This window comes from Mirounga angustirostris, unplaced genomic scaffold (assembly GCF_029215605.1).
Source record: "Mirounga angustirostris isolate CCGP_5_RB_7025 unplaced genomic scaffold, mMirAng1.0.hap1 SCAF_1, whole genome shotgun sequence".
Lineage (NCBI taxonomy): Eukaryota > Metazoa > Chordata > Mammalia > Carnivora > Phocidae > Mirounga > Mirounga angustirostris.
The window spans coordinates 48083257-48105418 of NW_026991709.1; the positions used below are offsets into that span (position 1 = coordinate 48083257).

Sequence of the window (22162 nt, forward strand, 5' to 3'; positions counted from 1 at the left end):
AATAAAATCTTTAAAAAAAAAAAAAAAAGCAACCAAACTGGTAAGGTAAAAGTAAAACTGTCACTATATGCAGATGACACACTATATATAGAAAACCCTAAAGACTGCACCAAAAACTATTATAATTGATAAATGAAATCAGTAAAGTTGCAAGACACAAAATTAATATACAGAAATCTGCTGCATTTCTATACATTAATAACAAAATAGCAGAAATAGAAACTAAGAAAACAATCCCATTTACAATTATACCAAAACAACAACAACAACAACAACAAAACCTAGGAATAAACAATCTAGGAGGTGAAAGATCTGTACTCGGAAAATGTAAAATACTGATGAAAGAAAGTGAAGACAAATAAACAAATGGAAAGATATACCATGTTCATGGATTTGTTAAAATGTCCATACCACACAAAGTAATCTACAGATTCAATGCAATCCCTATCAAAATACCAATAGTATTTTTCACAGAACTAGTAAAAATAATCCTAAAATTTGTATGGAGCCACAAAAGAACCCAAATAGCCAAAGCAATCTTGAGAAAGAAGAACAAAGCTGGAGGTATCTCAACCTCAGATTTTAAGCTATACTACAAAGCTAGAGTAATCAAAACAGTATGGTTCTGCCACAAAAAGAGACACACAGATCAATGGAACAGGAGAGAGAGCACAGGAATAAACCCACACCTACATGGTCAATTAATCTACAACAAAGGAGGCAAGAATATAAAATGGGGAAAAGACCATCTCTTCAATTAAACGGTTCAGGAAAACTGGACTGCAAAAGAATGAAACTGGACCACTTTCTTACACCATACACAAAATTCAACTTAAAATTAAAGACCTAAATGTGAGACCTGAAACCATAAACCTACTTCAAGAAAACATGGGCAGTACTCTTGGACATCAGCCTTAGCAACATTTTTTGAGATTTATCTCCTTAGGCAAGGGAAACAAAAACAAAAATAAACTATTGGGACTACATCAAAATAAAAAGCTTTTGCACAGCAAAAGAAACCATCAACAAAATGAAAAGGCAATCTAGTGAATGGGAGAAGGTATTTGCCAAAGATATATCTCATAAGGGTTAATATCCAAAATACATAAAGAGCTTATACAATTCAACACACACAAAAAAATCCAATTAAAGATGGGCAGAGGATCTGAATAGACATAAGAAGACCTACAGATGGCCGACAAACACATGAAAAAATGTTCAACATCACTAATCATCAGGGAAATGCAAATCAAAACCACAACGAAATACCACCTTACACCTGCCAGAAATCAAAAGACAAAAAATAACAAGTGTTGGTGAGAATGTGAAGAAAAAGGAATCCTCATAAACTATTGGTGAGAATGTAAATTGGTTTTCTACAACCACTGTGGAAAACAATATGGAGTTTCCTCAAAAAATTAAAAAGAGAAATACCATACGATCCAATAATTCCACCACTCAGTATTTACCCAAAGTACGTGAAAACACTAATTTGAAAAGATATGTGCACCATTATGTTTACTGCAGCATTATTTACAATGGCCAAGATATGGAAGCAGTCCAAGTGCCCATCAATAGACGAATGGATAAAGGAGATGTGCTGTGTGTGTGTACACACACACACAAACACACACACACACACACGGAGAGGACTATTACTCAGCCATAAAAACGAATGAAATCTTGTCACTTGCAATGACATGGATGGAGCTAGAGGGTACTATGCTAAGTGAAATAACTCAGGCTGAGAAACACAAATACTGTAAAATTTTACTCATATGTGAAATCTAAAAAAACAAATGAATAAACAAAAAAAAGCAGAATCAGACCTATAAATACAGAGAACTGATGGTTGCCAGAGGGGAGGAGGGTCAGGGGATGGGCAAAATGGGTGAAGGGGAGTGGGAGATACAGGCTTCTAGTTATGGAATAAATAAACCACAGGAATAAAAGTCACAGCATAAGGAATATGGTCAATGATACTCTAATAGCATTATATGGTGACAGATGGTGGCTACGTCTGTGGTAAGCATAGCATAACATTTAAACTTGTCAAATCACTATGTTGTACACCTGAAACTAATGTTAACAGTGTATGTCAACTACACTCAAATAAAAATAATTTTTAAATATATATTAAATACTTTTATATTTATATTAATTATTTTATATTTATATTAATTATATTATTTTATAATATATTGATTATATTAATATAAATATATTAAATATTTTATATATATATGGTTGTTTAGGTTACTAATTACACTAGCTAAAAAGAAATGCTGACATATGAAGAATAAAAGTACATCTGAAAAGGAACCAACCAAAATAACCAAATAAATTACTAAATAAACAAATGAAAAAAGTTAAAGTAAGCTAAACAAATGCAAGAAGAATGATAATTTCTCTTCTTCTCTTTCCTATCCCCATAAAATACATCAAAGAACCATAAAACAGCACAATTTATTATGGTCCAACATCCATCCTCACTATGCCCTATTTTACAGATAAAATTACATTCAAGAGTTTTCCTTCTAAAAGAACATACTTACTTGGGAATCCTCTGTGCCCAAAGACAGTGTTGAAGTAGTATGTAGATCATTATCTAGTTAGAAATAATAAAGCCGTTATGAGTGTTTATTTTATGTTTAATGCAAAGTATTTAGATGTGTTTTGGGCCAGTATTAATGATAATGGCTATTAATAATTCTGCTTACTGTTTAGACTACAGCTATAAAACACATAATTTTCATTTTTTTCCCCCAAAAAGTAGGCTTATTTGCTTACTTAATTAAGATTTGGGCTGTAACATAAGAAAAATCATGAAAGAATTTTAAGAGATCTGATATTACCTACCCAATTTGCTAGCGTCAACAAGAACTGTGTACATTTATGTTAAGAAAAAAATGCGAGATTTCACCACCAAAAAACTCTTAAAATAAATGAATTCAGTAAAGTTGCAGGACACAAAATTAATATACAGAAATTTGTTGCAGTTCTATACATTAATAACAAGTAGCAGAAAGAGAAATTAAGAAAACAATTCCATTTACAATTGCACCAAAAAGAATAAAATACCCAAGAATAACTTTAACCAAAGAGGCAAAAGACCTGAACTGGTCTATGCCTGCAGATCCATAACATGAATTCTTAGTCATGTTACCAAGATTATAAAAAGTGCTACAATAAAACTTGACATAACAGTATAACTTAAGAATTACATCTGGCTATACACGAGTTTGGGCATCTATCATGAAAATTTCAGATTTCTTATTCTTTCTTCTAATAAGTTTCATAATAAAAACTATACTATCTTTTAACTTCATATTGTTCACTATAATCATTTTACTGTTGTCATCATTATTAAAAACACTATCTACATTAAGTTTATCACCTATTGTTTTGTTGTCATGTTGAGACTGCTGGACTTGGGAGTGCTGGGACAGAGTTTGTGGAAAATCTTCATATATAGCTTCTTCTAACCATGGAAAACAAATGACTGCAAGGTACCAGTGAGAGCTGTTGAAAAGAAATAGAATCTTAATAACAAAATCTAAACAATGCAGAGGAATGTGTTCTAGACCTACAGCTGAGAAAGTGGGTATGACAAACTTCATATCAATTTTGAAGAAGCACATTGTAATATCTGACACAATATGGAATACACATTCCAAAAGTAATTAAATAAGCAGTAAGACTACTTAGGATAAAATCTGAGTTATTTCAAATTTATTTACTTTCACCCAAGCAGTGCTTCCTATTGAGGAACTGCTTTAATAAACAGACTCACAGCATCACCTTTTTTTCTATTTGTGCTTAAAGAGCTTGTTCTCTTAAATATTTTAAGATTCATCCTAAAATCTTTTGATCTTTTATTCAAAAAATCTTTTGAGTCCAAGAAAGAAAAACTCAATGTCTCAGTCATTATAGTCTTGTAGGTATTTGTCATTTTATTTTTTCACTGTATTTACAATACAACCACTGTCAAACCAAAATCTAAGATACGTAACTCATAGTTTTAGCCATTTCTTTGGAAAAAATTAAAAATGATACCTGGAATTTACATACCCATACTTTTTACTGATTATTAATCTAAAAACACACAAAATATTTTTTTCTGTACTTTCCAATTTTGTGTTTAAATAATCTAAAATACTCACGACTCATTTACAGGCACAAAAATGTAATCTTTGTTAAAGATGTTTATGTGACGAGTCCATGTTCTTACTCTTTTATGTCTTCTCTGTGCCATTCTGAGAATATGAAAGATATTTTACATATATAAAATTTTAAATTTAAGATACAGATATCAAGAGTCATTCTTATACACTGAAAAATGCTAGGTTCAGTTTACTTAACCATCCTCTCTAAGATATATAATATTTAACACACATTAAGATATATATTATTCACCTCTTTTCATTAACTCCTGGTTTGTTCTTAAACCTAATCACTATTTATAAACAATAATGTCATAGAATAAAAGCAATTTATAAAATGTTTTACAGATTCCAAAAGTGGTTCAGCAACTAAATATAAACAGTTATTCCTATTTACTCAGTTTAGCTCCATGTGGACATGATAAAAACCTTACGAGAATCATCTAAATGTTTTATCTGTGATGAGGGAGGTGTTAAAACTTAACGGAAGAGGAGGAATGAGGCATATATTCTTAGATTTTTTTAAAGATGACATTCATCTCCTTTCATTTCATATATAAGGAAATTATAAGATAATGAGTTAAATATACCCACCATTCACCCACCTTTCATTTTATTTCTTCAACAAATGTTAGGTTCCTATGAACAATTAATAAAAATCACCCACACCACCTTTAAGGAATTTACAAAATAATCAGGGCAGAAAACAACTACAACAAGTAACTAAAATATAAGTGTCACAAGGAATATAAAGGAATTATGTTACAGCATTTAAAAAAGCTACCTAGAAAAGAATTGGGACGCAGAAATAATTATCTTTTCTTTACTTAATCAGGAAAACTAAGGAAGGAAGATATCAAACCAAGTCTGAATATCAAAAAAAGTTTTAGGAGAGGGGTGGTATTTAACAGTGACATAAAAGAGATGGTATGTGACTTCTGGCTCAGTCCCTTCAAGAACCTCTTTTTTATGCACAGAATGAAACAAATCATTAAGTTCTTTTAGATTTATTTTTTTAAGTTCCAAGTAATATAGAAAACAGACATCTCTGCCCCATCCCTGTTCATCTGAATATCTAATCAAACTCACAGGAATAAATATTAGGAAGAAGATGGAATCTAGAATGAGCTGAAAAAAAGTGGTAGAAATTAGACACGATGTAGATTAACTTTATAAAATAATCAGAAGTCCTATGTTTACTGAATTTTATTTCAGAATGACCCAACCATTTCAGTGATTATAAATAATTATTTTCAACTAGTGCATAGCCTATTAATTTGTTTTTCCTGAAAATCTTAAAGATAGGGGCGCCTGGGTGGCTCAGTCAGTTAAGCATCTGACTTCAGCTCAGGTCATGATCTCAGGGCTCTGGGATTGAGTCCCACTCCACGTCCAGCTCCTCACTCAGCAGGCAGTCTGCTTGTCCCTCTGCCCCTCCCTCTGCCTGTGCTCTTTCTCTCTCTAATAAATTAATAAAATCTTAAAAAAAAACACACAAAGAAAATCTTAAGCACCTGGTTTTCTTTTGTTATGTTGGTGCTTGATTTCCTGATTATGCTAACCTTATTTGATTGGTAACATATGAGACACTGGATGGGGCAAGAAGAACGGGAGAGAATATGGGGAACACAATATAATCTCTTATTCTCAATTCCTAACTCTTTGGAAAATCTTCAATTAAATGTCTAACAGTTCTCTCCCCATTCAGTAAGATACATGATTAGTCTCTTGAGTTCCTAGTATGTTCCAAGCACTGAGCAAAAGGCACTGGGGATAGAGTAGAAAATAAGACAGATGAAGTTCATGACCTCATGAAGCTTAACTTTAGGACAAGCAAACAAACAAATAAATGATTAGAGATCATGTTATGAAACAAAAAAGTGCCAGGAGAAGAAATTTCATCAGAAAATAGGAAAGAGCTTCGCATATTTGCAAACTGAAAGGAGGTAGGTTGAGCTGAATGAAGTAGGATAAGTGAGGGGAAAGAATGTCATGAGATGTGTTTAGGGAGATGAACAGAAGCCAGATCTGTCAGCATCTCATAATCCATAGTAATGAGTTTGTGAATCATTTAGTCTGCAATTTCCTAACACTGGTAGTTTGAGTCTCTTTATCAGGGATTTATTTACCATGAAGGTTTATCTCCCTTACCACTTTGATTCTGGGCTTTTTTATTTTTTTTAACTGATTTATAGAAATTCTTCGGGTGAATACTAATTACATATATCTCAGGCCAAGCATTAGGATGAGTTTTTGTCTGTGAGAGACACACACACAAACACACAGTTGACCCTTGAACAATGAGAGGGTTAGTGGCACTGACCCCCCCCAATGGAGTTGAAAACCCACGTATATAACTTTTGACTCCCCAAAACCTTAACCACTAATGGCCTCCTGTTGGTCAGAAGCCTTACTGATAACATAAAATCAATTAACATATATTTTGTATGTTATATGTATTATATCATGTATTATATAATGTATTATAAAAATTATACAGTAAGCTAAAGAAAATAATAATAATAATAAATAGATGGTATACAAAAAAGTTATTAAGAAAATCATAAGGAAAATACATTTACAGTATTTACAGTAAATACGTGTACTATATTTATTTTTAAAAATCTGCATGTAAGTGCACCCCCATGTTTGAAACCCATGTTGTTCCAGGGTCAAGTGTGTGTGTGTGTGTGTGTGTGTGTGTGTGTGTGTATAACATACTAAGTATAGTATCTAAGCATAGCATCATATATATGTATTACCCTGGAATATGCCACTTATGTATCTTTGTTTTATATTACTTTTATATATGATCAAACATATAATATTAAATTTTAATTTTAAAAATTATTTTAAAATTTAGAACTACAGCAGATTCGGGGCACTTGGGTGGCTCAGATGGTTAAGCATCTGCCTTCAGCTCAGGTCATGATCCCAGGGTCCTAAGATCGAGCTCCACATCGGGCTCCTGGCTCAGCAGGAAGCCTGCTTCTCCCTCTTCCTCTGCCTCCCTCCCTGCTCATGCTCTCTCTCTCTCTGTATCTCTGTGTCTCAAATGAATAAATAAAATCTTTAAAAAAAATAAATAAATAAAAATAAAAATAAAACTACAGCAGATTCTATCTGCTTTCATTTTGTCAGTTTCTAGGTGGTTATGCCAAGTACTGACTAGTAATCTTAAAACAAAATGTAAGATTAAATGCAAGGTACTAACCATCAATTTCCATATATATAAAATAGAACAGAAAGGCATCAAAAAAATTAAATATCCAATTTATTTAATAAATCTTCCCCTTCCATATATCCCTCCCCATTAATTCTGATTATAAGCTAAATTATGTGAACATAGTATTTTGTATAATTTACAGTAGTTTAACTAAAAAGTAGTATTTTGGTGACAGTCTGACAAGAAAATCAAAAGACACCCTATATTTTAAGACAGATAAAATGTAATGCAGAGAATTGGCTACAGTGATGATAGAGAAAGTGCAAAGCCAAAAAAGGGAGCAGAGAGGTAACCAGAGATTAGCACAGGAGGAAACCGCTACACCCCTACACTAAAGGGCAAAGGGGAAGAAGCAGTAATACCTCTAGATAGGAGCTGGCACTCTTACAGATCTGTCCAGTGAAAGATACAACCCACAGAGGAAAAAAAGCCACTGCCAAAATCACTGCCTAAGGCAAAGGGGATAACCTGACTTTTTCCTTCCTTGCCCTCCAACCTCCAGTGTCCCCCACAGAACATGCACTTGGAAATACAGCCTGCAAGAATCAACCTCCTGTGATAGGGAACAGAACAGTGGAAGGGTGAGAAGTAGATCTTAGAGCAAAAAAGCCTGCAAAGTGGTAATACTGCTCACTCCAGGAAATACTGTAAGAAGTTTTTTCACTTGGAAACATCAAAATAACATATTTTCCTCTTAAAACTTATGTACATTGAAAGAATGACTTACGAAAGATTTGGATTATCTTCTGTTAAATTATTTTCCTTTCTTGTCAAGCATTTATAGAAAAAGCTACTAAAAATGTGACTTCGTTCAACAAGTTCATCTGATACCTTCTCCAATATAAGATACCTGTAAAACAGCAACACCACAAAAGTAAGTTATTTTTAGATTTTACCTGGTCTTCTCCCAGTTATCTTATGTATTCTGGAAATCTTTGTTTTTATGGCCTATTAGATTCAAAGCAATCTTGCAATTTGCTCTGATTTCAGTTTTTTTGGTTCTTTATTTACCTCACCCTCCATCAAGACTATTTAAAACAGAAATTGCCCGCTTATTCTTTCACTTACTTAATAAGTATTTATCAAATTCCTAACATGCCACCAGGCACCATTTTTACACTAAGATATAAAATAACAGGGAGGAAAAGAGTACCTGCCACCATATAGCTTACAATCCAGAGGAGTGAGTATAGAAGGAAAGATTAATCAAATACTGAAACCATGATACTCCTACAATAAATTTAGAAAAATTTTAATTACTATGAGATATGCCTAACCTATAAGTTCTTAGTCCATTTCTACTAAAACAATTCTTCAACATAAGCTTATCACTCAATGATTTAGTACTTAATCCCTTCATAATTAGAGAACTCTGCTATTCTTAATCGTTTATGCAGGTTCAAAAATGACCTTGTAATTGCTTTTAAAAAAAAAAAGCATAAAAAACAAACACACCTTGAAATTTTTTTAATGTGGTTATGGGGAGGCTTTGCTACATGGAAAGAGACAAAAAGGATGCTTCTGGTGTGCTGGAAATGGTACCTTGACCTGAATGACGATTATATGAGTGCATATATATGAGAACATTCATTGGCTGTACACTTACAATATATGTACTTTATTACTTGAAAGTTATTCATTAATTTAATAAATAGAAAGTAATTAAAAAAATAAAGTTAGAATCCCCTCTGAAAAGAAGTCAATGAGACAGAGATACAGGCAATTCAGTGAAAAGGTAGTACAGAAAAGTACTACTGGAAATAAATTAGGAATAAAATAGTATTAGTGAATTCCAATAAAACATACAAAAACTAACAATATGATCCAGTTCATCTCACCAAATATAAATTTGACACTATTATAGGAATACAAAAATAAGTAAGATATAAGATGCGTAACCTTTAGAAGGAGAATGATCATAATACCACCAACTAACTTTAAAATCAGGCAAGATATTATAAGTACTATAAAAGAGATGCAATGAAGTATTATGGGAGTTAATAGTATCTGTTTAGAAGATCAGGAAAAGTTTCAAGAAGGTACCACTTCAGAGAAACCTTGAAAGAGGAATAAAACTTCAACAGATTGAGATAAAGAGGAAAGTCTTCCGGAATCAAGACAAACAGGGCATTAAGGGAGAAGAGTGAATAAGAATGGGCTTTGTTTAGTAAATTATTTATAATTCAATTTTGCTGGACTTTGTAATACATACAGGGTTATTAGTAGATGGCTGAAAAGATAGTGTCAAAGTATCAAGACTCTCAAATGTCAGAGTGTCTGAACTCATTTGACAGGTAATAAAAGATTAATGGAAGTTTCTAATGGGAATTGCATTCATAGAGTAGTTTAAGAAGAATAGTGGTGGTCGTAATATACTTAATGGATAGGAAAACAGAGATAAAGGATACAAGGAGACTCGTTAGAAGGACAGAATAACAAGTCAGATAAGAAGTACTAGAAAATCATGATGACAGAAGAAAAAGAATAAATGAATTTGAGAGACAGAATCTACTAAAATTGGCAACTGAAATGAAACAAGACGAAACCAGAGAGGGAAACAAACCATAAGAGACTCTTAATCTCAGGAATCAAACAGAGTTGCTGGAGTGGAGGGGGGTGGGAGGGATGGGGTGGCTGGGTGACGAACACTAGGGAGGGTATGTGTTGTGGTGAGGGCTATGTATTGTATAAGACTGAAGAATCACAGATGTGTACCCCTGAAACAAATGATATATGTTAATAATAAAAAAGAAGAATAAGAAAAAATTGGCAACTGACTACGTAGAAAGGGAAGGGAGGGTAAAGAGTCAATGATAATGGAGACTTCTGCTTCCAGCCAAGATGGAATAACAGAGGCCAGATTTATCCTTCTGGATGAAAGAAGCAAAAGATCAGACAAAATATATATGAATCACTAGTTTTCAAAACACTGGACATCAGGCAACAAAGAACAGTGATCCTTGAGAAATGGGAAATAAACAAGGTGAGCTCCCCTAATGCCCCAGCTTAGTGTGTTGCTAGTTTCCAGGCTGCAGCATGGGATGGAGTAACCCAGGTGGCAGACTACAAGTTGAGGAGACATTGAAAGTCAGTAAAGACCAAGACAGCTAGAATTTGCAGATCAGAATACTGAAATGGGAAGAGCTGTAGATAAAGAAAACTCCAGACACCTGCAGAGAATGCTCCTTAAGTATTCAGAAGAATTTTGATCACCACATGCATGTGAGGAAAAGGCTGGGGAGAGAACTACTTGAAAAGATGAGAGGGAATGGTAGCCAGCAGCAAGAATAGTGCCTGTTCTTACCGGACAGACTGGAAAACCTCATAATTCATGAGGCCCCAGGTAAAAGATATTTAAAAAGACCCAAATCAATTCTAGAAATCAAATGTAAAGTATTGAGATGAAGAGTAAATGCTAAAGAGAGATTTAGAGCCTGAGTGACTGGAATAAGGCTAGTATTATTAGTTAAACAAGAGGGTTCAGGTAAGATGAGGACTAGAAACTTTGCATGAAAGTTTGTAAAACTTTCCTATCTATTCCTTCAGCTTGGCTATACAAAAAGTTGAAAATTATTTTTTAATGGAATCGTGGTATGGGTTTTTTAAATAACAGGTAACTCTTATAGTGCTTAAAGACACAAGAGATAACTACAGAGTTGCTTCTTTTCCTTTCCCAAAGTGATCTGTAATTTAAGTACTTCCTTCACCACAGTAATATAAACAGTTAAGAACGATAAATCAAAAGTAAACAAATAAACAGAAACTAAAATAAAAAACAGTAACTCTTCTACTAAAGTATATAGCATCTATAGGAGGTAAAGGAATGAAACTGAAGTCAACTACAGAAAACCCTGGTAGGCAAAAATCTTTGAATTCTTGGCAGATTACTTTTAGCTAGAGTTAACAAAACTTCAGTGATAGACATGCAATTTAAGATTCACATTAAAACTGATAAATGAGAAGATCATTTATCATTGTACTTACTTAAGGTAGAAATCAATGATTACATCATTAAGAAACTCTCCTTCTTCTAAGCATTCCAGATCTTCATTAGTTACTCCTAATCCCCCTTTTGTAGGTGGTGGAGGATATACAATCAACCTTAAAAAGTAAAACTAAAGTTAAAACATATTGGTAGTGAAAATTCTAGTATCAAAGAGATTTGTTATATAGAACACTAATAGGGCAATATATTCAATAACTAAAATGTACAGAGTAAAAGTACTTAACAGGATATAAGCAATTATATTTTCCTTTATTTTCACAAGGTACTAACAGTACTCTCATTATCTTTTCATTTCCAATCCCATGAGGGTTAGTATCATATTTGTCTAATCAATACCTTATATCTCACAATCAGTTATAATACCATCAAAGATATCTCTCTTCTGTACAATTTTTAACTTTCAACAAACTGATGGAATAAACCATAAAAGATTTTCCTATGCTCCACTTTCCAAATCTAAGTTTGAATCCCCAAGACTAGTTCCTTTCCATTTAGAAGAGCCAACAGTCAAAAACTATGTTCTCCTACTGGTGGCTAGTCCACAGCAACAGCTGAGCAATAAAGAACATGGGATGAGAGAAGGCAAGTTTCCTATAACAAAGTGCATGTAATGTAAATCTTAAGAGAATATAAAGAAAACAAGTGATTATAACACAAGCAGAAAGAAGTAGAAAACAGATAACCACTAATTAGGCATCTTTTTTCTGGCACCTTCTCTAAAATCTCAGAAGTAAGGGCAGTTCTGAGTTTCTAGCTATAATCTTGGAATACACATGATGGTCCTCATTGCATGAATATAGTCAATAATAAAGGTATAATAATATGTACTTCTTAAACCAGAAAGATTCAAGAAGATGAAGTCATCTGCAATTGATTTAATTGTGGCAAACAAAGCACCTAAATCAAATAAAAATATGTGAAATTTTAAATGCTAATATGATAGTTACTATTTTATGGGCTATTTTCTATCCTGTTTTTTCATTTTTTGTTTGTTTGTTTGTTTGTTTTAACAGAAACATACAGAGGAAGAGAAATCACTCTCAAATGCACAGACTCCCTATTCTGCCTGGCCACCATGAGGAGACAAAATATGAATAAAGTAGCAACTTCTGAAAAAGAAGTTCTAATAAACTCCAAAGTACCTTAAATTGAGGCACACTTCAGTTAAGTAACCCCACTTTTCCTACCATATATCCAGATATGGAATTATATAATCATAAAAACCATACACTGCTACTCGGGTATTTTCAACAAATACTTCAATCTTACTCAGTTTGACATTTTGGTTACCATTTATGTCTTACTGACATAAAACTAAGTAAAATGGTACCAACTGTTTTCTTAATAAATTTTTTTAACTTTCTAAAAAATAAAAAAATTATTATTTCTATTACTAACCATCAGTGTAAGAGCAAAACTCAAAACATTTAAAAAGGTAAACTATTGTCAAATCACTATGTTGTATACCTGCAACTAATATTTATTGTGTGTCAATTATACCGCAGTTAAAAAGAAAAAGGTAAACTACTTAAAATCAGCAACATGAATGAAAACTACTAATATGTCCACCTATTACAAACAGGATATGACACAGTACATACTTCTGAACAGGTCCAGTGTGCCTGACTTCTCGCCATTCTTCATCTGGATTAGATGTAATAGAAAGTGAGTAGCAACCACTACTTTGCTTCTGCAGGAAGGTGTAAGTAGGCTTGGCTGTATCTGTATTTGAAGGCTGACAGAAAATGGCAAAGAAAAAAGTTTCCTTATAGATACATAAATACACATTAACTCTCAAAAGGATAAAGTCAAAACCTAGACTTTCAAGAGAAAATGTGACTAAAAGAAATCAGTATCAGTGAGTTATATCTATACATTTAGAATTTCTCCAAAGATATTGTGAAATCAAAATAATACTTTTGATCAAAAGATACTACACATACGGGGGATACCTGGGCGGCTCAGTCGGTTAAGTGTCCGACTCTTGATTTCAACTCAGGTCATGATCTCAGGGTCATGAGAGCGAGCCCCTTGTCAATGAGCTCCACGCTCAGCAGGGAGTCTGCTTGAGATTCTTTCTCTCCCTCTGCCCCTCCCCATACTTACATGCACTCTCTCTCTCAAATAAATAAATAAATCTTAAAAAAAAAGATTGTACATACAGTGGTCAAAGCTTAACTTGATACTTACAGATATGGGCTTTATAATTAAAGAAAAACGTGAAAACTTGTCAGTTCAAAATGAACAAAAGATATAACATCTAGGACAAAACAAAATTTAAAAGACCAAAAGTTTTTATTTGCCATAGACAAACTGAAAATCTTTTCTTTCTAGATGTATTTGACAGAGATATACAAGCCTCTCCCAGATTAACACTGGTATATTATAAACTATAGACTTTATTCTGATATCACTAGTGTTTCCACCAATAACTTTTTTCTGTATGAGGATCCTACAATTCCTGTCTTTCCTTGTCTTTCATGACCTTGATATTTTCAAGAGTATTGGTCAGTTATTTTGTAACTGGGTTTGTCTAATTCTTCTCATAATTAGATTGAGGTTATACAATATTGGGAAGAATACCAGAGAAGTCATGTACCCTTCTCAGTGCATGATGTGACTCTTATTCCTGGTGATGTCTGCCACATTTCTCCACTGTAAAGTTATTACTTTTCTTTTTATTATTAATAAATATTTTGGCTGAGAGACTTTGAGATTATGCACATTTCCTGCTTCTCCAAGTTCGCACCTATTGATGGACCTTGCCTGCAACAACCATTAACTATGGTGGCTTTGTATTTCTTATTCCTTTTACATTTATTAATTGAAATACTTTTCTAAGAAAGAACTGTCAATTATCCACCATCAGTATTTCTTTTTCATTCATTAATTCAGGTATTTATTTGTATTAATATAGATTTATGGGTATTTATTTTATTCTTTGGTAATAGTCACATGTTATCATTACTGATTTTATTGATCCAACTGTTCTAGTTTTGGGGCGCGTGGCTGGCTCAGTTGGTGGAGCATGCAACTCTTGATCTCAGTGTTGAGAGCAAACCCCATACTGGGTGTCAAGTTTACTTTAAAATAAAATAAAATAAAAATAAAACTGTTCTAGTTTTGGTATTGGGAGTTCTTTCAGGTTGGCTCCTGTACTGTTCTGACAAAACATAGCATTTTTCACATCACTCTATTTCCAGTGAACAAATTTTTATGAAACCTCGCCAACTATATTAATCATACACTAACCTGAGATACTGATTTCATCTTCATTTCTTCAGCAGCAACAGCAGGAAAAGAACAAGTTGAAGCACAATAATAATGAATAAAAGAACTTTCTTTTGAAGAGAGGTTCTGAAATAAAGGAAGTGCCTGAACCCAAGATAATGGATAAGAAAGCTCTAATTCTCCATTGGTTGTACTTATTTCTGTCATAATATCTTTCAATTTCAATTCTTCTCTTTGTGAAATAGGACTGTGTAGCTCAAGGAAAATGAATTCACTGGATTTTGCTATAAAAGAAAAAAGAAACCAATTTTTATTAATAGTGAAAAATATTTCAAGGGGATTATAATTAAAATAATTTAATTATTAATAACAGTATCTTGTATGTTAGTTAATAACCCAGGCAAATTAAATCCCAAAATAGGCCATTAGTAACAGCGATTCAAAACTCACAAATTTTAACTCTTCCTGCATTAAAAGAGAAACTCTACAATAGTACTAGTTGCTGTATCTCTACTATCTGGCATTTAGTAGGTATTAGTAAATATAATTCATATTATATAATATAGTAAATATAATTCATTTTTAATGAATTTATGAATAAATGAATGAATGATAACTAAGCATTTAATTATTTTTCTCTTGCCTCCTCCATTTATCAAATCTACCAATTAAAAAAGTATTCTGATCAAACACTTCCTTCAAAATCATTGTGTTTCATCAATCATTTCAATAATGGTCTCAGATGACATTCACTCCCCAATTTCCCTATTTAATCATGAATTTTCCCAATTAATTTGGAGTAGGACAGCGAAATAACCATAGCAGTCCTCCCTTATCCATGGTTTCATTATCCACAGTTACAGTCACCCATGGTCAACCACCGCAGTCCAGAAGCAGATGATCTTCCTTCTGGCCTATTGCCATCAGGTCAATAGTAGGCTATCACTACATCAAAATGCCTACGTCATTCACCTCATTTCATCTTCTCACATCATCATCATAAGAAAGGTAAGTACAGTATAATAAGATATTTTGATAAAGACCACATTCACATAACTTTTTATTACAGTGTATTGTTATAATTATTCTATTTTATTCTTAGTTATTATTGTTAATCTCTTACTGTACCTAACATATATTAAATTTCATCATAGGTATGTATATATAGGGAAAAAACATAGTATATATAGAGTTCAGTACTATTTGTGGTTTCAGGCATCTGTGGAGGGGGGGTCTTGGAACATATCCTCTATGGATAAAGGGAGGGACTACTGTAATATTAAAGGTATAAAATTTAGTTTACAACTTACCACGTTTAAATGCAAAGGAGTACAGAGGGCAAGGTAGAGAGATCAAAGAGGTAAGAAAGAACCTTACTAATCTGATTTATGCAATTCTAAACTAGATTCTTTAGGAGTTGAAAACTAAGCAAAATTGGGAGATATTTAAGATACATTTAAATAGACCAGTTTGGGGAGCGTTCTCCCAAAAGTATTCAATCCAGTCTTAGAAAAATGATATATTTAAGTAAACTGAGTTTTTTTAAAAACTCAAGAATAATGTTGAAGGTAAAGACTTCTGTATTTTATTTAACACTGCCACGGATTAGCAGTCACTATTCATTATGAAACAAGGGCAAGAAACTCGTAAGAAAGATAGCCAAGGATGGCAACTGATTTAAGGATAAAGTATTCCTTTTTTTTTAGAAGATAATTTCTCTTGGTTGAGTAAAATTATCAGAAGAAATTATGTAGAAAAAATCATTTATCTTGCATAACATTAAGGGTTAAAATTATTTTTAATCCAATGAACTTCATTTCAATTCAATGAAATGATTACATTCTATTAAATTATTTTAGAAGAAAACTATTTACATGACTTCTCAGGTTATTCCAAAATTTAGAAGTCATTTCATACTCACATTGCTGGCTTAATATGGAGTTTTCTAGTTGGGTCTGAATCTCTTGAAGATAATTTGCAGAGACCCAGAGGAAAAGGATAGCATGACTCCTTTTACTGTGATCATCATCCTTATTTTTCCATAACCCAAACCTCTTTAAATGTGTGGTATCCACTAGCAATGAAACGTCATTCAAGGACACTAAAACCAAATAAAAAGATAACATTAAGAATACAACACTTACACACTATATGACTCTTCTTTAATACACGATGTTTTTCAAAAAGAATGATTGGCAAAATTTTACAAAAGTATTATTTCCAGTGCAAAAAAAAAAGCAGAGAAGAAGAAAGAAGATGACGACGATGATAACTATCTGATCTATGCAGAAAACTAAGCATAGTATAACTTAGAAAATTATATATTTCTATTTTGTCAATACTATCAACCAAGACCCAAATGTTACCATAAGCCAATCTATTCCTATGTTTCTTCTCCCAAAATATGTGTATTCCACTATACAGACTAGCCACTATCAAAAGACTCTCAAAGATATTATGAGCTTTTGAATGGTCTAAGATAGTATGATGGTCTAAGATAGTATTTCTTATAAAATTCTTCCGGGTTTAAAAAAAATGAATAAATAAAATTCTTCCAGGTTTTACTTCTCAAAGCCTCTAGGTAATCACTCAAAATTATGGGTCTTTCTCCTAGTAAGCTAAAAGAACCTTCTTTGAGGATTTTTTTTTAATTCATATAAACATAGAAAACTAGTGTAAAGAAGTCCTGAAGGTCATCCAGTCCAACTTTAAGAAAATAAGCATCTGAACTAGGAATACAAGTATCAGTTAAGTACAAACTCAAGAAGAATACCTATTTGAAACAAATCTCTTAGTACTCCTTCCCCCCATTACCTTCCGGCACCTTGCTACTCAAAATCTAGTTCTCAGCCTGGGATCACATCAGAGCCTGTTAGAAATGCAGAACTGTACTCTAGATGTACTGAATCAGAATTTTGGGCTTACCAAAAAAACCCAAAACACAAAAAACCCAGGTGATTCATATCACTCAAGCATTTTACAATAAGCATTCAAATACTTAGTCACCTTAATGTTCCCATGCTAGACATTCTATTTTTTTTAACTTTTTCTTATAATCAATTGATCCATTTTAAACATCTTGTCTTTCTTTCATATCTCCTTCTTTCATTCATTCTCTCCTTTCCTTATTCCATTTCTTCATGTCTTTCTTGCTCCTTTTCTGTATTCCTATTCCTCCTCTGTGCCTGTTTGCATGCTTGCCTGCCTACTTTCACTATTTCACTGCTCCTTTTAAAAACATTTTACATAACTTCCTTCTCTTTCTAACTCTGTTTCTACCTTTTATTTATTGGCATTTTCCTGGATAATCCTTTTTAAAATCACTTCTATCTAGCGATCAATCTGTATCTATCCATCTATCACCTACCTATGGATCTATTTATGTTTTATATCTACTCCTCACATACCTACCTACCTTCTATCTAGCTGTCACCATTCATCAATCCTATTTTACTGTAATATTTTAACTGAGTTCTTTTTAGATTTCTTTCCCCACTATTCCACAATTGTACTTAATTTTCTTACTACCTCCTCTTTTCAAATCCTTCTTTCTATTTCTTACTCCCACATTCTTTATTTCTTTTGTATTTACTCTTTCCTACAGACTCATCACTTTAAACTTCTCTTTCTTTCCTTCTACTTCCTATCTTGGTCCCTTCCTTTTTCTTTTCTCTTTGATAGCTTTTTTTCTCTTTTTTCAGTCCAATTCATTCACTGTCCTTTTCTTTCCCTATTCTTAACTTGCCTGTATCCTGCCTGTCTTCCTATCTTTCTTACTTCCTTTTTTTCCATCCTTCTGTCCTTCATCTCTTTCTCTCTCCCTTCCTCTTCCTCTTTCCTTTTTCATTCCTCCTTCTCTCTCATTCGTCCTTCCAGTCTTTCCTTACTTGTGTTTTTAAACATTTTTCTTTTCATCACTCGTTTTCTTTCTCTTTGCATCTATTTCATCCAGTCTTTCCTACTGGCTTGCCTTCTAAAGTCTGTTCTGTCTCTCCCTATCTCCATCTCTCTCTCTACCTAGCTATCCTACTTTATTTTACTGTCTTTTTTTTACACGGACTATGACTTTTCATTTTTTCCAGCTTTATTGAGATACAGTTATCATATAACACTGTGTAAGTTTAAGCTAACGTTAATTTGATACAGTTACTTACTGCAAAACAATTACCATCGAAGCATTAGCTAACATCTCAACTACCATTTCATTGTCAGGTTGAGAACATGTAAGATCAACTCTCTTAGCAATTTTCAAGTATATAATACAGTATTATTAACTGTAATCACCATTCTGTACATTATTCATCTTATACCTGGAAGTCTACACTCTCTGACCAACATCTTCCCATTTCCCCCATGTCCCAGCCCCTGGTAACCACACCATGCTAGTCTCTGTTTCTGAGAGTCAGCTTTTTTAGATTCCACATATAAGCATACCATGCAATATTTGTCTTTCTCTGACTTTTCTCAAATAGTATAATGCCCTCAATGTCCATCTATGTTCTCACAAATGGCAAGATTACATTCTTTCTCAAGACTAATATTCCATTGTATATATAAATCACACTTTTATCCATCCGTCAACAGACACTTAGGTGGTTTCCTTATTTTGGCTACTGTGGATAATGCAGGATGCATATATCTCTTCAATACCCTGTTTTCATTTCTTTTGGATATATACCCAGAAGTGAGATTGCTGGATCATATAGCAGTTCTAATTTTAATTTACTGAGGAACCTACAGAGCGTTTTCCACAGGAACTAAAGCAGTTTACAGTATCACTGACAACGTACAAGGGTTCCCCTTTTCTCCAAATCCTTACCAACACTTGCTGATTTCTTGTCATCCTGATGATAGCCATTCTAACAGGTATGAGGGGATATCTCATTGTGGTTTTCATTTGCATTTTTGTGATGATTAGTGATGGTGAGCATCTTTTTATGTGCTTATTCGCCATTTGTATGTCTTCTTTGGACAAAATGTGTATTCACTTCCTCTGCCCAATTTTTAATCAGACTTTTGCTATTGAGTTCTCTGAGTTCTTTATATATTTTGGATACTGACCCTTTACTAGATATGTGGTTTGCAAATATTTTCTCCTATTCCACAGGATGCTTGTTCATTTTGCTGATGGTTTCCTTTGCTATGCAGAAGCTTTTCAGTTTGATGGCGCTCCACTTGTTTATTTTAGCTTCTGCTGCCTCTGCTTTTAGAGTCAAATCCAAAAAAATCATTGCCAAGACTGATGGGAAAAAGCTTACCCCCTAATGTTTGGGGTTTTTTTTTCTAAGAGTTTTATGGTTTCAGATCTTACATTTAAGGCTTTAATCCATTTTAAGTTGACTTTTGTATATAGTAAAGATGGGAGTCCAGTTTCATTCTTTTGCTTGTGGCTGTCCAGCCTTCCCAACACCATTTATTGAGGAGACTATTCTTTCTCCACTGTATATACTTGGCTCCTTTGTTGAAAAGTAACTGACCACATATGCATGGGTTTACTTCTGGGGCTCTCAATTCTGTTCCACTGTTCTATGTGTCTGTTTTTATGCCAGTACAAAATTGTTTTGATTACTATAGCTTTGTAATATAGTCTGAAACCAGGAAGTGTGATGACTCCAGCCATGTTGTCAGGACTGTTAGGGCTATTCGGGGTCTTTTGTTGTTCCAGACAGATTTTAGAACTGTTTCTATTTCTATAAAAAATGTAATTGAAATTTTGATAGGTATTACAATGAATCTGCAGATCACTTTGGGTAGTATGGACATTTTAATAACATTAATTCTTCTAATCCATGGGCACTGTAACTCCCTCATTCCGAAAACTGTCAGTGAAACTAGCAGCAAAGACAAACAGACTAAATTACAAGAGTAAGAACCTTCAGAAAACTCCTCAGCATTTCTTCCTCACGCAGCTCACAGTCCCAAATAATTGATACTATTTCTGTGAAATCTAGACAATTACTACTAATCCAAATGTACCAACCATAATTTTCTTTAGAAAGACTGCTTCAAAAGTTTCCCTTTAAAAAAAAAAGGAGATTTAACACCATCATCAAGGAAAATATACCTCTCTACCAAATTTTCCCCAATATTTGGTTTATTTTATTACAGGGCTATGGAAGAAACTGAAAGTGGAAGTTGTCTATCATTTTTTCTAACCACTGTTAGGGATCTTAGTAATAGAACCCTAATTTTATTTAGGAGGCAAGATACTTAGCTTTTAGAAACTCTATTTTCCTAGCTTCCTTTGCAAGTAGATGTGTGATCATATGACTATATTCTACCTAAGAAAATGTAAGTAGAAGAGGTTAGGTGGCATGCACATCCAAGAAGGCTTCTTAAAAAGGCAAGAGATAGGTGGTATGTATGCTTTTTACCATTTTTCCCCTTCCTCCTGCTTTCTACCTAGAACACAAACGTGATGACTGAAATATAAGCAGCCAGTTGTCCATGAGACAAACTTAAGGATGAAAGACATAGGTCAGGAATGACACAGTAAAAAAACAAAAGAGACTGGGCCTCTGAAGACCAAAGAAAACCATATCAGCCCTGTTTACCCTACCTCTGGATTTCTTCTTCGTGAAGGAAAAATAAATTATTTTCTTTAAGTCACAGCCAAACATAATTAACAGCTAATATAAATATGAAAACTAGTATTTCCCTCAACTACTGTAGAAAAAGAATAAGCATTTAGACTTCTACGTTCCTCATCTATTAAAACCTTTCCTATGCATGCCTTGTTTTTAAAAGATTTTTATGGGGTGCCTGGGTGCTCAGTCTGTTAAGTGTCTGACTTTGGCTCAGGGTCATGATCTCAGGGGTCCTGAGATGGGAGCCCCGTGTTGGGCTCTGCACTCAGCAAGGAATCTGCTTGTCCCTCTCCCTCTCCCTCTGCCTCCTCCCCCCATTCATGCTCTGAAATAAGTCAGACAGAGAAAGACAAATACCGCATGATCACTTACGTGTAAAATTAAAAAACAAACAAACAAACCACAAGCTCATGGATAGAGAGATGAGATTACTGGTTGCCAAAAGCAGGGGATGGGTGGGCAAAATGGGTAAAGGGGACAAAAGGTACAAACTTACAGTTACAAATAAGTCATGGGGATATAATCTACAACATGGTGACTATAGCTACTAATACTGTATTACACATGTGAAAGTCACTAAGTGATATCTTAAAAGTCATCAATCACCACAATAGGGGAAAAAAAAACCTTTTGCAACTATGTGTGGGGAAAGATGTTAACTAGACATACTTTAGGGATCATCATGCAATATATACAAATAACAAATCATTATGTTGTATACCTAAAACCAATATCATGTTACATGTCAATTATACCTCAATTAAAAAAAAAGGATATGGGAGGAGCGTTGTTACATAGGTATTTAACTATAGATTACTGTACTTTCTTTAGGAAATTATTATTTTCTTTTAAATCACAGGTCTTTGTTTCTTCTAAATGGTTCATGTTACATTATTCCATAATAACTTATTAAAATATCCTAATTAGGAATATCAATATATTTATTCTA

General features: G+C 33.3%; 1 protein-coding gene across 5 annotated transcripts in view; it reads right to left on the reverse strand.

The window, feature by feature from the left end:
* Positions 1-22162, reverse strand: part of SENP7 (SUMO specific peptidase 7) — a 162679-nt gene that overhangs the window by 7573 nt on the left and 132944 nt on the right. For all 5 annotated transcript variants that reach the window (XM_064585083.1, XM_064585246.1, XM_064585171.1 and 2 more), the window contains 8 exons: positions 16548-16727; positions 14648-14910; positions 12997-13130; positions 11374-11490; positions 8117-8239; positions 4164-4256; positions 3398-3522; positions 2556-2608 (listed from right to left, as the gene is read on the reverse strand). In XM_064585083.1, the coding sequence (XP_064441153.1) occupies positions 2556-2608; positions 3398-3522; positions 4164-4256; positions 8117-8239; positions 11374-11490; positions 12997-13130; positions 14648-14910; positions 16548-16727 (1088 nt within the window). The remainder of the gene's footprint in view (positions 1-2555; positions 2609-3397; positions 3523-4163; positions 4257-8116; positions 8240-11373; positions 11491-12996; positions 13131-14647; positions 14911-16547; positions 16728-22162) is intronic.